The sequence below is a fragment of the Pongo pygmaeus genome, chromosome 2, assembly GCF_028885625.2.
Source record: "Pongo pygmaeus isolate AG05252 chromosome 2, NHGRI_mPonPyg2-v2.0_pri, whole genome shotgun sequence".
Taxonomy (NCBI): Eukaryota; Metazoa; Chordata; class Mammalia; order Primates; family Hominidae; genus Pongo; species Pongo pygmaeus.
In genome coordinates, this window is record NC_085930.1 from 207,099,501 (window position 1) to 207,113,940 (window position 14,440).

The following is a 14,440-nucleotide window of genomic DNA, read 5'->3' on the forward strand; positions in this document are numbered from 1 at the left end:
TCTTGCATCATTCATGTCCAAGTTGTAGATGCAGCTTAATAGAAAATCGGGCATTGAAGAACATCTTATCTCTGATGAACAGCTAAGTGGAACCAGGCCACCCAGAATCTTACCTGCTTCTCAGTGGCTCACATTGATTAGCCTTCTGAGTATCTCTTATTCAAATGGGAATGATCAAGGTTTTTTCATTACCGTTGAAATGATTTCTGAAGAGCCTGTGCATATTTACCAAGTGTTGTATACCTTTAGGCATTTAAACCTGAAAGGCATTTAAACCTGAAAGAGGCAATTTTTTTTTTTTTTTTTTTTTTGAGACTGAGTCTTGCTCTGTCACCCAGGCTGGAGTGCAGTGGTACAATCTCAGCTTACTGCAACCTCCGCCTCCTGGATTCAAGGGATTTTCCTGCCTCAGCCACCCGAGTAGCTGGGATTACAGGCCTGAGGCACCACACCTGGCTAATTTTTCTTTCCTTCTGTCTGTCTTTTTTTTTTTTTTGAAATGGAGTCTTGCTCCGTCGCCCAGGCTGGAGTGCAGTGGCGTGATCTTGGCTCACTGCAAGTTCCGCCTCCCAGGTTCAAGCGATTCTGCTATCTCAGCCTCCTGAGTAGCTGGGGTTACAGGTGCACACCACCATACCCAGCTATTTTCTTTGTATATTTAGCAGACAGAGGATTTCACCATGTTGGCCAGGCTGGTCTTGAACTGCTGACCTCAGGTGATCCACCCATCTTGGTCTCCCGAAGTGCTGGGATTAGAGAAGTGAGCCACCGTGCCTGGCCTCACCTGGCTAATTTTTGTATTTTTTAGTAGAGATGGGGTTTTGCCATGTTGGCCAGGCTGGTCTTGAATTCCTGCCCTCAAGTGATCTGGCTGTCTCACCCGGCCAAGAGGCAAGAAATGATACAGATCCAGCTAAACAATGTCTCTGAGTAAGATCAGAGGGTAGGAGGGGATCTACTGACTTTTTGAAAAGTTTTGTTTTCTTATATAAAACTTTAAGGAGGAGATCTAATTACTTTTCATAACTTTCTATATAAGAGAGGATGTTTTTTCTTTATAAATAAAAGTATTGGAGGATCTTCTGCTGGGCACTGGAAGCAATGCTCAGGCCATAACTACTGCGTGTGAACCTCCCTGTGTCTTTTCAGGAACTATTTCATTAATAGGTGTTTTTCTTCTGTTCAGTGTTTACAGGCGTTGGAGTTTTTACATGCTAATCAAGTGATCCACAGAGACATCAAAAGTGACAATGTACTTTTGGGAATGGAAGGATCAGTTAAGCTCAGTGAGTAACAAATGGACAATTCACAATCATTTATTCTAATTTTCTGCCTTTTTTTAATTAAAAACTTTTCTTGACCAATACAAGGATTAATCATGATTTAATATAGGAAGAGGTGAGACCTTTGAAAACTGAGTGATCCTCTGAGGGTTTTAACTAATCAGTGCCAGAGAAAGGACTCGCTGGATAAGACATTACCTAATAATTACCACTAGATAAGACATTATTAGGTAATGTCTTGTCTTGTCTTTTGAGACGAAGGTTTGCTCTTGTTGCCCAGGCTGGAGTGCAGCCTCAGCCTCCCGAGTAGCTGGGAGTACAGGTGTGCAACACCACACCCAGCTAATCTTTGTATTTTTAGTAGAGACGGGGTTTCTCCACATTGGTCAGGCTGGTCTCGAGCTGCTGAACTCAGGTGATCTTCCCGCCTCAGCCTCCCAAAGTGCTGGGATTACAGGCGTGAGCCATCGCGCCTGGCCATGATTGCTTATTTTTAAGTAATCTTAATGGGCAAGCTCTCATACATTTTTGGTGAATACACATGAAAATGAATTAAACTTTTGGATGACACTTTTTTTTTTCTGGCTCTGCCATTTACTAAGTGAATAACCTTGGATAAGTTGTCTTTATGCCTCAGTTTTCCTATTTGTAAAATAGGAATAATTGTAATAATAAATGTACCTTTCTCATAGGGTTACCATGAGGATTAAATATTTTAATTCTTATAAGGTACTTAAACAGTACCTGGATTGTTTTAAGTACTCATTTTAGCTATAAGTATTATTTGACCTAACCGTTACTCTTTTAGAATTCTCTCCTGTAGAATTTCTGAACTTACATACCACAGTAAGTACAAGGATGTTCTCTGCAATATTGTAAAGAAAAACCAAAACTATCTTAAGTGTTGAGCAGTAAGGGAATAATTAAATGGATTATTATATTTTTATATTCTGTATAGTTTTTAAGATGAGGGAGGCCACGTGCAGTGGCTCACGCTTGTAATCCCAGCACTTTGGGAGGCCAAGGCAGGTGGATTGCTTGAGCCCAGGAGTTTGAGACCAGACTGAGCAACATGGCAAGACTCCATCTCTACTAAAAATACAACAATTAGCCGGGCGTGGTGGCAGGCGCCTTCTAGTCCCAGCTACTCGGGAGGCTGAGGTAGGAGGATGGCTTGAGCACAGGAGGCAGAGGTTGCCGTGAGCCGAAATTGCTCTACTGCACACAGCGTGGGCAACGGAGTGAAACCCTGTGACAAAAAATTTTAAAATAGGCAGATAAATGTACTAATATGGAAAGATCTCTTAAAAAATGGTTTTATAAAAGTTTACAGAATATTCTGATTTGTAATACAAACCAAACAGTTCATAGATATTATTCATGCATATGTACATGCATAACAGTCTAAAGCTTACAAACCTAAAATTTTAACAGTAGTCACATATGAAATAGAATGGCTTTAACAGTATAAGAAAGAATTCTAAATACTAATCCTGACTTTTCCACTAAATGAACATTGAGTACTACACTAGGCATCCTGCACCTCCATTACAGGTGAGATTGAGAAGATAATGCTAGTGGCGACCTTAGGCTCTCTGCTGAGATGATGGATGTTTAGTGATTCTGTCTTCTGTTTGTTTTATTCAAAAATAGTTTACAGCTGGGTGTGGTGGCTCACACTTGTAATCCCAACACTTTGGGAGGCCAAGGTGGGAAGATCCCTCCCTATGTTGCCCAGGAGTTCAAGACCAGCCTAGGCAACATAGGGGGACTCCGTCTCTACAAAAAATTTTAAAAATTGAACAAAATTAAAAGACAAAGTAGTTTCCATGACCTGACCTTCACCTGATTCACTGCATTTAGTTTTGGTGTCTACCTTTGCTTTACTTTTTCATAGATCTCTTTCAGTTTTATTAAATATTTTAGGATAGAATGAATTATTCAGAGTAAAAGGCCTCCTGATAATTTGGACTCTGTGGCAAGTAAAAGTAAAATGTGAGAGTGTGTTACATCATGAAAATATTTTTAAACTCATTCTGGTTTACTTTATTAATAAAATCTTTAAAAACAAGAGGCTGAATAGTCAAAATATAATTAATTACATCATCTGAAGTGAACTCTTTTGCTAAAACCATCCATGGAAGCCATTAACTCTGTTTTGTTTTGTTTTGTAGCTGACTTTGGTTTCTGTGCCCAGATCACCCCTGAGCAGAGCAAACGCAGTACCATGGTCGGAACGCCATACTGGATGGCACCAGAGGTGGTTACACGGAAAGCTTATGGCCCTAAAGTCGACATATGGTCTCTGGGTATCATGGCTATTGAGATGGTAGAAGGAGAGCCTCCATACCTCAATGAAAATCCCTTGAGGGTAAGATCAGTTAAACACCAGCCTTGCTAAATATTTTCTTTAACACACTTATTTAGAACTTGTATGTGCCAGGCACTGTCCAAGAATTTAAAGTAGAAAGTTGATAAAACCTAATCTCTGCCCCTAACTCTGCATCTAAAAATCATTTGCTCTCTGAGTTACAAATTAATGTGTTAGATGAAGACATTGTAGGTTTTTAGTAGTAAGCTGTATTGTTTTGTATTTTACGTAGGAAGTTTGGAGCACCTTTCTCTAAACCTTCTCCTTCTTTTATTTTTTAAGATGTTTTGAGACAGGGTCCCACTCTGTTGCCCAGTCTAGAGTGCAGTGGCGCAATCTCAGCTCACTGCAACCTCCACTTCCCAGGTTCAAGCGATCCTCCTACCTCAGCCTCCTGAGTAGCTGGGACTATGGGTGCGCGCCACCACACCCAGCTGATTTTTGTATTTTTCATAGAGACAGGGTCTCTCCACGTTGGGTCAGGCTGGTCTCAAATTCTTGACGTCAGTTGATCCACCTGCCTCGGCCTCCCAGAGTGCTGGCATTACAAGTGTGAGCCACTGCACCTGGCCACTTCTCTTTCTTTTAAATTACCATATGTGGCTCAACATTATCAGTTATTAAGGAAATGTAAATCAAAACCTCAACAATCAGAGGCTGAGGCAAGAGAATTGCTTGAACCCAGGATGTGGTAGTTGCGGTGAGCCAAGATGGCACTACTGCACTCCAGCCTGGGCAACAGGGTGAGACTCTATCTCAGAAAAAAACAACAAAAAAAACCCCACCCCAACAGGATAACACTTCACAACCACTAGAATGACTATACTCAAAAAGACAATAATAAATATTGGTGACCGGGTGCGGTGGCTTACACTTGTAGTCCCAGCACTTTGGGAGGCTGAGGTTGGGAGTTCAAGATCAGCCTGACCAACATGGAGAAACCCCATCTTTACTGAAAATACAAAATTAGCCGAGCATGGTGGTGGGTGCCTGTAATCGCAGCTACTTGGGAGGCTGAGGCAGGAGAATCGCTTGAACCCGGGAGGCGGAGGTTGCAGTGAGCCGAGATCGCGCCATTGCACTCCAGCCTGGTCGACAAAGTGAAACTCCATCTCTATAAATAAATAAATAAATGTTGGTGAGAAGATAAGGAAACTGGAAACCTCATTCATTGCAAAATATAAAATGGTACATCTGCTTTGGAAAACAATTTGACAATTCTGTATGAAGTTAATACTGAATTACCAAATGACCTAGCAGTTCCTCTGCTGGGTACAGAGCCAAGAGAATTAAAATCATACGTCCATACAAAAACCTGCATGCAGCCTGAATTATTTCTACTGAAAAGTGGAAATGATTCAAACCTGGTGAACAGTGGAATATTATTTGGCCATAGAAAGGAAGGAAGTGCCAATCCGTGTTACAGGATCGAACCTTGAAAGTACTGTGCTAAGTGAAAGAAGCCGAACATGGCAGTAGATTGTGGCCATCTGTTTCCTGAATGCTTTTCATCCAGTTGCCAAAGATTCCAGTTTATGTGGGCAGTTAAAGTACTTCTATAGAGGTGATTAATTTAGACCACTTTTCAGAAGGATGTTTAAAGCCCTCTAATTTCATTCATTCATTTAGCCAGTATTCGTTTGAGTACCTGCCATGTGCTAAGCACTATTCAAAATGCTGTCTAAAAGAACTCACAAAAATTCCTGCTCTTATAGAACTTATATTCTAGTGGGAAAAGAGAGAAAAAATAAATCAGAATAACGTGTAATATATTGAACAATGGACTCTCGAGTGCTGAGACTGACAGGAAGGAGGTTAGGGTGTTTACTTTCTAAAGGTGCTTGGAGAGCTGGGCATGGTAGCTCACGCCTGTCAGCCCAGCATTTTGGGAGGATTGCTTGAGCCTAGGAGTTCAAGGCCAGCCTAGGCAACATAGTGAGACCCCATCTCTACAAAAAAATTTAAAAATTAGCCAAGCATGTTAGTGTGTGCCTGCAGTCACAGCTAATTGGGACCATCGTCCTGCCCCATTGGGTGGGTCACTTGGGCCCAAGGAAGATGAGGCTGCAGTGAGCTGTTATCACATCACTGCACTCCAGCTTGGGTGACGGCTAGGCCCTGTCTCAAAAAAAATACAATAAAAATAAAATTTAAAATTAAATCAAAAGCGTGAATAGGGAGGGCTTCACTGAGGTGACATTTGGACTCAGGAAGTAAGAGCGTCATACTTACCTGAGGGAAAAGCATTCTAAGCAGAAGGCACAGCAAGTGCAAAAGCTCTAAAGCAGGAGTGTTCCTGGTGTATTGAGAGATGATTCCGGACCTCAGCACAGCTGGCGTACGCTGAGCAAACAGAGAGAGGTGCGGTCGATTGGCAAAGAAACCAGGCCAGACTGTAGTGCCTTATGAGAGCTCTGGAAGGATTCTGGCTTTTACTGGAGGCCAAATGGGGAAACTGTTAGAGAGAGTTGAGCAGAGGAGCAAATTCTCCTTCGGTTTTCATAGGATTGGCCTGGCTACGTTGTTGAGAGATCCTCGAGGAAGGCAAAGGCAGAGCAGAAGACAGTCAGGAGGCTGATGTCATAATTCAGGCAAGCAGTGATGATGGCCTAGACCAGGACGGTGTCAGTGGAGGTGGGAAAAAGTGGTGTGATTCTGGATGTGTTTTGAAAGAAGAGTCTACATGAGAGAGAAAAGACTCACGGGATCTGTTCCCAAGTAACTCAACTGCACTCCTGTACAAAGCTGAAGAGTTACAGGGCTGCGTCCACAGCCAGGAGTATGCTCAGGCTTCAGAAGAGGCTCGCCTCCAGTAGCCTTCACTGTGGCAAAAAGGTCTACTTGAACCCCAGTGAGATCGGTAAAATCACCAGCGCCAAGCTCCTATCAGCAGATCCAGAAGCTGATCAAAGATGGGCTGATCATCTGCAAGCCTGTGACTATCCATTCCCAGGCTGGATCCCCACAAAAAAAAAAAAAAAACACCTTGGGCCGGGCGTGGTGGCTCATGCTTGTAATCTCAGCACTTTGGGAGGCCGAGGTGGACAGATCACTTGAGGTCAGGAGTTCATGACCAGCCTACCATGGTGAAACCTCGTCTCTACTAAAAATACAAAAATGAGCCAGGCATGGTGGCACGCACCTGTATTCCCAGCTACTCGGGAGGCTGAGGTGGGAGAATTGCTTGAAACTGGGCGACAGAGAGAGATTCTGTCTCAAAAAAAAAAAAAAAAACCACCTTGGCCCACAGGCATATGGGCATAACTGCTAATGCACAGATTACCAAAAAGGCAGCCTGGATGAGAAAGATGAGAATCCACCCCAGCTGCTCAGAAGACATTATGAATCTACGGAGATGAACCTTCACATGTATCAGAGCCTGTACATGAAGTGAAGGGGGACGTGTTCAGAAACAAGCAGGTTCTTCGGAACTCATTCCAAGCTGAAGATAGACAAGGCCTCAAGAAGCTTCTCATTGACCAGGCCAGGGCACATGGGTCTAAGACCAGGAAAGCACTGTAGTTCCATGGAGAGTGCCTCTGGGCCAAGAGAAAATCATTAAGACTGTCCCAGGAGGAAGAAACTAAGAAATAAAGGTCTCCCTCTCTCGTCTGTACGTAGTGGATCTTGGTGATTACATAGATCCAGTCATTCAAATAAAACAAGATTTTATCTGCCTGATGGGGGAAAAAAAGGATATTGGTAGGAATACAGAAATAGCCAGGACCCAACAATCACCCAGACATCAGTCAAAGTTTACCGGACAGACAAAGGAGCAGGCAAATAGTCAAAGTTTACCAGAAGGCAAAGGAGCAGGCAAAATGCAGCCCATAATGAGAAAAACATCCAGGCAACTGAAACAGACACCACACAAGTTCATTAAAACAATCTTACAACTGCATTTCAGTTGTAAGAACTTTAAATGCATATTGCTTAGTGAAAGAATCCAGTCTAAAAAGGCTACATATTATTTCAACTATAGAAAGTAAAAATGATTAGTGGTTATGGGGTTTGGCAGGGGATGGGGGCTAGAGAGGATGAGTAGATGAAGCACAGGGAATTTTTTTGGGCAGTGAAATTGTATGATATTATAATGGTGGGCACTAGACAGCATTCATTTGTCAAAACCCATGGAACAACTAGGCACGGTGGTGCACACCTGTAGTCCCTGCTACTTGAAAGGCTGAAGCAGGAGGATCTCTTGAGCCCAGGAGTTCAAGGCCAGCCTGGGCAACATATCGAGAATGCATTAAAAAAAAAAAAAAAACCATAGGACTGTGTAATGTAATACAGAGTGAACCCTAATGTAAACTGAGGGCTTTAATTTCATAGAAGCGTATCAATATTGGTTCATTTGTAACAAGTGTCCCATAGTATAATAATGCAGATAATAATAAAACTCTACATTGGGGAGGTTGCGTGTGGGAACTCTGTACTATCTGTTCAATTTTCTGTAAACCTAAAACTTCTAAAAAATAGTTAAAAATAATAATTTTAGACCAGGCGCAGCGGCTCATGCCTGTAATACCAGCACTTTGGGAGGCCAAGGTGGGCAGATTGCTTGAGGTCAGGAGTTTGAGACCAGCCTGGCCAATGTGGTGAAACCCCATCTCTACTAAAAATACAAAAATTAGTCAGGCGTCATGGTGCATGCCTGTACTCCCAGCTACTCGGGAGGCTGAGCTGCGAGAATTGCTGGAACCCGGGAGGCAGAGGTTGCCATGCGTTGAGATTGTGCCACTGCATTCCAGCCTGGGCAGCAGAGCGAGACTATGTCTGAAAAGAAAAATAAATAGGCCGGATGCAGTGGCTCACACCTGTAATCCCAGCACTTTGGGAGGCCAAGGTGGGCAGATCACAAAGTTGGGAGTTTAAGACCAGCCTGGCCAACATAGTGAAACCCCGTCTCTACTGAAAATACAAAAGATTAGCTGGGCGTGGTGGCAGGCACCTGTAATCCCAGCTACTCGGAAGGCTGAGGCATGAGAATCGCTTGAACTCAGGAGGTGAAGGTTGCATTTAGCTGAGATCGTGCCATTGCATTCCAGCCTGGGCCACAGAGCCAGACTCCATCTCAAAAATAAATAATAAAAAATAAAATTGAATTTATAGAAATGTAAAGGAAATAATTAGAACTGTGTAAGGATTTTCTAAAGGGATTTGATTAAATTAGGAAACATTCATATAAGGCAATATTTACTTAAGACATTACAGTAATTTTATAGATCTAGGTAGTTATTAGTAATGGTGACCTGGGATAATTTGTTTCTTGGTTTTTATTTTTGAGACGGAGTCTTTCTCTGTTGCCCAGGCTGGAGTTCAGTGGTGCAATCTCAGCTCACTGCAACCTCCACCTCCCATGTTCAAGCAGTTCTCCTGCCTCAGCCTCCCGAGTAGCTGGAACTACAGGCATGTGCCACCCCACTCAGCTAATTGGTTTTTTTTTTTTTGTATTTTTAGTAGCGATGGGGTTTTGCCATGTTGCGCAGCCTGGTCTCGAGATCCCAGGCAATCCACTTGTCTCAGCATCCCAGAGTGCTTGGATTACAGGCATCAGCCACCATGCCCAGCCTAATTTGTTTTTATTTATTTATTTATTTATTTGTTTATTTATTTATTTTTTTGAGACAGAGTCTCGCTCTGTCGCCCAGGCTGGAGTGCGGTGGCACAGTCTCGGCTCACTGCAAGCTCTGCCTCCCGGGTTCATGTCATTGTCCTGCCTCAGCCTCCCTAGTAGCTGGGACTACAGGCGCCCACCACCACGCCCAGCTAATTTTTTGTATTTTTTAGTAGAGACAGGGTTTCACCGTGTTAGCCAGGATGGTCTCGATCTCCTGATCTCGTGACCCGCCCGCCTTAGCCTCCCAAAGTACTGGGATTACAGGCGTGAGCCACCGCACCTGGCCTTGTTTGTTTGGTTTTTTTTTTAAGTTTTAACAGATCTCATTTTTTTTTTAACGATATGTATGACTTGAAAAAAATTTGAGAAGAGTAAACAGGATGGTCAATGGTGAGGTTGTGGTTATTTTTAATTATTAACATTGTTTTATTTTTTAAAGCAATATGGGCTGGGCACAGTGGCTCACACCTGCAATCCAGCACTTTGAGAGGCCGAGGCAGGTGGATCATTTGAGGTCAGGAGTTCAAGACCAGCCTGACCAATATAATGAAACCCCATCTCTACTAAAAATACAAAGATTAGCCGGTCATGGTGGTATGCATCTGTAATCCCAGCTACTCGGAAGGCTGAGGCAGGAAAATCGCTTGAACCCGGGAGGCAGAGGTTGCAGTGAGCCAAGATTGCACCACTGCACTCCAACCTGGGTGACAGAGCAAGATTCCGTCTCAACAAAAAAACAAAACAAAAGCAATATGTATTGCATTTATAACCGAAGAAAAACCAAAGGTGAATCTCATTTCAGAAAAATAACTTAAGGAATGTAACATCTAAAAATAAGAGGAAAGTATCAAATATAAATTTAAATGGGATAATGATAACCCCAGTTTAGTATTTATGGTGATTTTCTTTAAAGAAGAAAGAAGTCCTTAGACTTTATGGAGTGCTCTGTGACTGTTGAGCTATCTTAAGTGGATCAGAGATGTTCTTCTATTTTTAGGCCTTGTACCTAATAGCAACTAATGGAACCCCAGAACTTCAGAATCCAGAGAAACTTTCCCCAATATTTCGAGATTTCTTAAATCGATGTTTGGAAATGGATGTGGAAAAAAGGGGTTCAGCCAAAGAATTATTACAGGTAAATTTAAAAATGATTTCATTTGGGGGAATAGTTGACTTTTTTGGTAACCGACAAAGTTTTCCTAGGGCTAATAAGTAGATTTCACTATTCATTGATCACCAGCGGTATGGCAGCTGCTGCAATTTAGGGTTTCATCCTATCATTCTGAGCAAACTATCGCAAGGACAGAAAACCAAACGTTGCATGTTACCACTCATAGGTGGGAATTGAACAGTGAGAACACTTGGACACAGGAAGGGGAACATCACACACCGGGGCCTGTTTGTGGGGTGGGGGGAGTGGGGAGGGATAGCATTAGGAGAAATACCTAATGTAAGTGACGAATTAATGGGTGCAGCACATCAACATGGCACATGTATCATACGTAACAAACCTGCACATTGTGCACATGTACCCTAGAACTTAAAAGTATTAAAAAAAAAAAAAAAGGGTTTCATCTGCCGGGAATAAAATTCTGACAAAATCGTAATGTGCAGTTTGTGCATAGTATCAATCCTCAGACCTGTTTATTGCTGGTGTGTGTATATTTGTCAAACTAAAATGATTCTGCTTTCATTCAACTCTGAAAGTAATGTGTTGATTATGTTAGTCTTATGAAGGTATTAATATGTGTTTATTAAATTATGATCGACAAGTAGTCTTTGGGGCTTAATTGAACAAAATTATTTTGTTTCTAACCTGATGAATGGCACTTACACTTTTATTTTTCCCTTTCTTTCTGGCAGCATCCTTTCCTGAAACTGGCCAAACCGTTATCTAGCTTGACACCACTGATCATGGCAGCTAAAGAAGCAATGAAGAGTAACCGTTAACATCACTGCTGTGGCCTCATACTCTTTTTTCCATTTTCTACAAGAAGCCTTTTAGTATATGAAAATTATTACTCTTTTGGGGGTTTAAAGAAATGGTCTGCATAACCTGAATGAAAGAAGCAAATGACTATTCTCTGAAGACAACCAAGAGAAAATTGCAAAAAGAAAAGTATGACTTTTATATGAACCCCTTCTTTAGGGTCCAAAAGGAATTGTGGACTGAATTGCTAGCCTTAGGTCTTTCAGCAAACAGCCTATCAGGGCCATTTATCATGTGTGAGATTTGCATTTTACTTTGCTGACTTTGTTGTAATAGATCCCATTCATTGTCCCCTTTGGGGTATTTCCAGTACTTGAATGGCAGATTGGAGTTTTTCAGAGTATGTGTTTCATCTGCTCGTCTTTCTCTCCTTCATAGCTTTCCTTTTCCTGGACTTGCTCCTTTTGAGTTGCTTTTGCGTTTCTCATGCCTAGGCAAGTGTAATAGAAATTATGTAGCTCCTTATGTTGGCAAAGGAGCTCTATATAGTTTCACTTTGTATAAAAGTTAGGACCAGCTGTTGTTACATGTAATATTTTAGTTCAGAACTTGACCTGAAGGAAGGGAAGAAAAGTATGTGATTTTTACCTTTTTTAACAAATGTGAAAAAGTCAGTTTTAGAAATTTCGTGGTAGTAAGTTTGGCATTTGTTACATGTATAGAGAGAAGACTAATAATCTCTATTTATAACTAAATCATTGAGATAGAAAAAGATTCCCATTGACCGTAGACTTCTTCCCATTTTATCTTCCCTTCTGCCTGTTTCCCCTTCAGGTTTGGCTCCAGTAACCAAAGTGATTTGTTCTTGTTCCAACCTGGGCTTTATGACTTTGGTTAGTGCCACTACCTTCCTCTTCCCTCTTTTCCCCCTTCAATTTGGAAATAAATTTCTGTATATGTTGCAATTTTAGGTTTAGGTTTGTTCTTTTTGTTTTTCATTAATCCTCTCTCACCTCACAGATACCCCCTCCCATGGCAAATAATATAATAACCAGTGAATTTTCAGGAATTTAAACATTAGCTTTTTTCCACTTAAAGGAGAAAACTATTTGGGACTAGCAGCAGAGGCAGAGTGAGAGGCATGAACCTTGGTGAGCTCTGATGTAGTGAGAAGAGATTATACTCATGAAAGAGAACGTTAGTGTTACAGAGAAGCAGCCGATAGCAAATCAACTATAGGGACTTGGCAGCGGCGGCATTGCCCCAGGTCATCATCAGTGTGCTATTATCTATGAGAACTTGAGCGACAGAGTATTTCTTGGTGAATTTATAGATCATTTGAGATGTTGAGTTACTTTAGGTTTTTTTTTTTTTCAAGTAAGTAGAGACTATTAATGTAAAAAACGAGAAAGGAAAATGAAATGTGCGTGTTGATAGCAATAATTTGTTTCTTTTAAAGATTCAAAAAGGTCTGAGACCTGTAGCATTAATTGAGTGCCCTCCCTTCTCCGCTCCCCTCCCTTTCTCTTTTTTCCTCTCCTCTCCTTTCCTTTTCCTTTATTCATTGTTTTGCTTTTGGAGTAGGTGTTGTTCAAGTATCTGTGGTTTGGTTCTGGCATTTTGTTCCCACCATCTCCTTCCCCCATTAACTTCCCCCCTGCTTGCCATCCTGCAGTAGTATAAATCATGAATAAAAAATAATTTTGCTGTTGTAGTATACATTGGGGAAACTAGCAGGTTTTATTTCCATTATTTTATTTCCACTATATCTATGATAAGATGCAATTATAAGGAGAGAAGTGACTTTTTTATTGATAAGGCAAGGTTTTCAGAAAAATGAGTAAAATAATTAATGAAACGAATTTAGAGCACTTAATGGTCTCTGTTTTCAATATAATTCTTGATTTCATTTTTCTCTGGAATATATTGGCCTTCTACAGCTATTACTGAATTATAGAAACTGGTTTATTTCTGGCAGAAAGCTGCAGTGCCACCTGAGTTCCAAATTTTACCATTCTTTGTAAACAGTTGGATGGATTATGATAAAGAAGATGCTACCAATGAAATAGAAAACCAACGAGATGAGAAGACTGATCCTCATGTGCTCAGAGGCACTTCCCTCCTAAGTCAAAGACCATCTTCACTGACTATGTGCCAAGGCCTCGCTTCAGGCTTGTGACTCAACAAAGGGCTTTTCCATTGATAGAAGCAGTTTGGGATTTGTAGTTACGACTTCTTCGATAGTTACCTGCACGTCCATTGCTGGCAACCGACTTGTCATTAAAACCTGGCTCTTTGGTTAAGGGAGCTACACTGTGGTTTATTCTTAAGTTACGTGGATAAACTGACCTCTAACAGAAATATACTTTGGTTAATTTTGAAATGTGTCATTTTTAAACAATCTTAAAAGTAATACAGAATTGTGATTTATTAATTTTAAATTAAAACATTCAGAACTTGAAAGAAAAATTATATCTGAAAGAAAAATTATATCTGAATCAAGATTCATGTTTTTTATTTTTTATTTTTACTTTTTTTGATACAGAGTCTCACTCTGTCACCTAGGCTGGAGTGCAGTGGCGTGATCTCAGCTCACTGCAACCTCTGCTTCCTGGGTTCAAGCAATTCTCATGCCTCAGCCTCCTGAGTAGCTGAGACCACAGGTGCGTGCCACCATACCCAGCTAATTTTTTGTATTTTTAGTAGAGACAGAGTCTCACCACATTGCCCAGGCTGGTCTCCAACTCCTGAGCTCAGGCAATCTGCCCACCTTGGCCTCTCAAAGTGCTACAATTAACAGGCGTGAGCCACTGCGCCTGGCCTCATGTTTTTTAAATAATTGCCTTTTATATTTACCCTTTTTGTCATTACTTTAGAATGAAAATTCCCATTTAAATCTGAAAGTTACCTTAATAGTCCTCTTGTGTTATTAGGACAGTATTACTATAGTACTTATTTATTATATTTTAGACTTAAAGTTATCTTCTCTTTTTCTTTTTTCTTCTGCTGCTTTTAGGGACAGTTAAAACTGGGAAACTATGAAACATGGAACATTTTATCCTACCTGGAATAGTAAACAAGTAATTGTGAAGCGTAAGACACCAAGGCTAATACAACTCTGCCTTCATGTGTTGAGTGCCTGGCACATAGTATTAATTTTCTTCCCTTTAACATGTAAATGTTAAGCTGCTTACAGTCTAGTAACCACCAGTTGTAAACGAGCCTGTGCCTTTGAC

The 14,440-nt window shown here is 41.2% G+C and overlaps 1 protein-coding gene across 1 annotated transcript in view; it reads left to right on the forward strand.

Moving 5' to 3' along the window:
- Positions 1-13,673, forward strand: part of PAK2 (p21 (RAC1) activated kinase 2) — a 110,256-nt gene extending 96,583 nt beyond the window's left edge. The window contains exons 12-15 of the mRNA XM_063661366.1: positions 1,187-1,286; positions 3,458-3,654; positions 10,272-10,409; positions 11,138-13,673. Coding sequence (XP_063517436.1) covers positions 1,187-1,286; positions 3,458-3,654; positions 10,272-10,409; positions 11,138-11,224 — 522 coding nt within the window. The 3' untranslated portion in view covers positions 11,225-13,673. The remainder of the gene's footprint in view (positions 1-1,186; positions 1,287-3,457; positions 3,655-10,271; positions 10,410-11,137) is intronic.
- Positions 13,674-14,440: the final 767 nt, after the last annotated feature.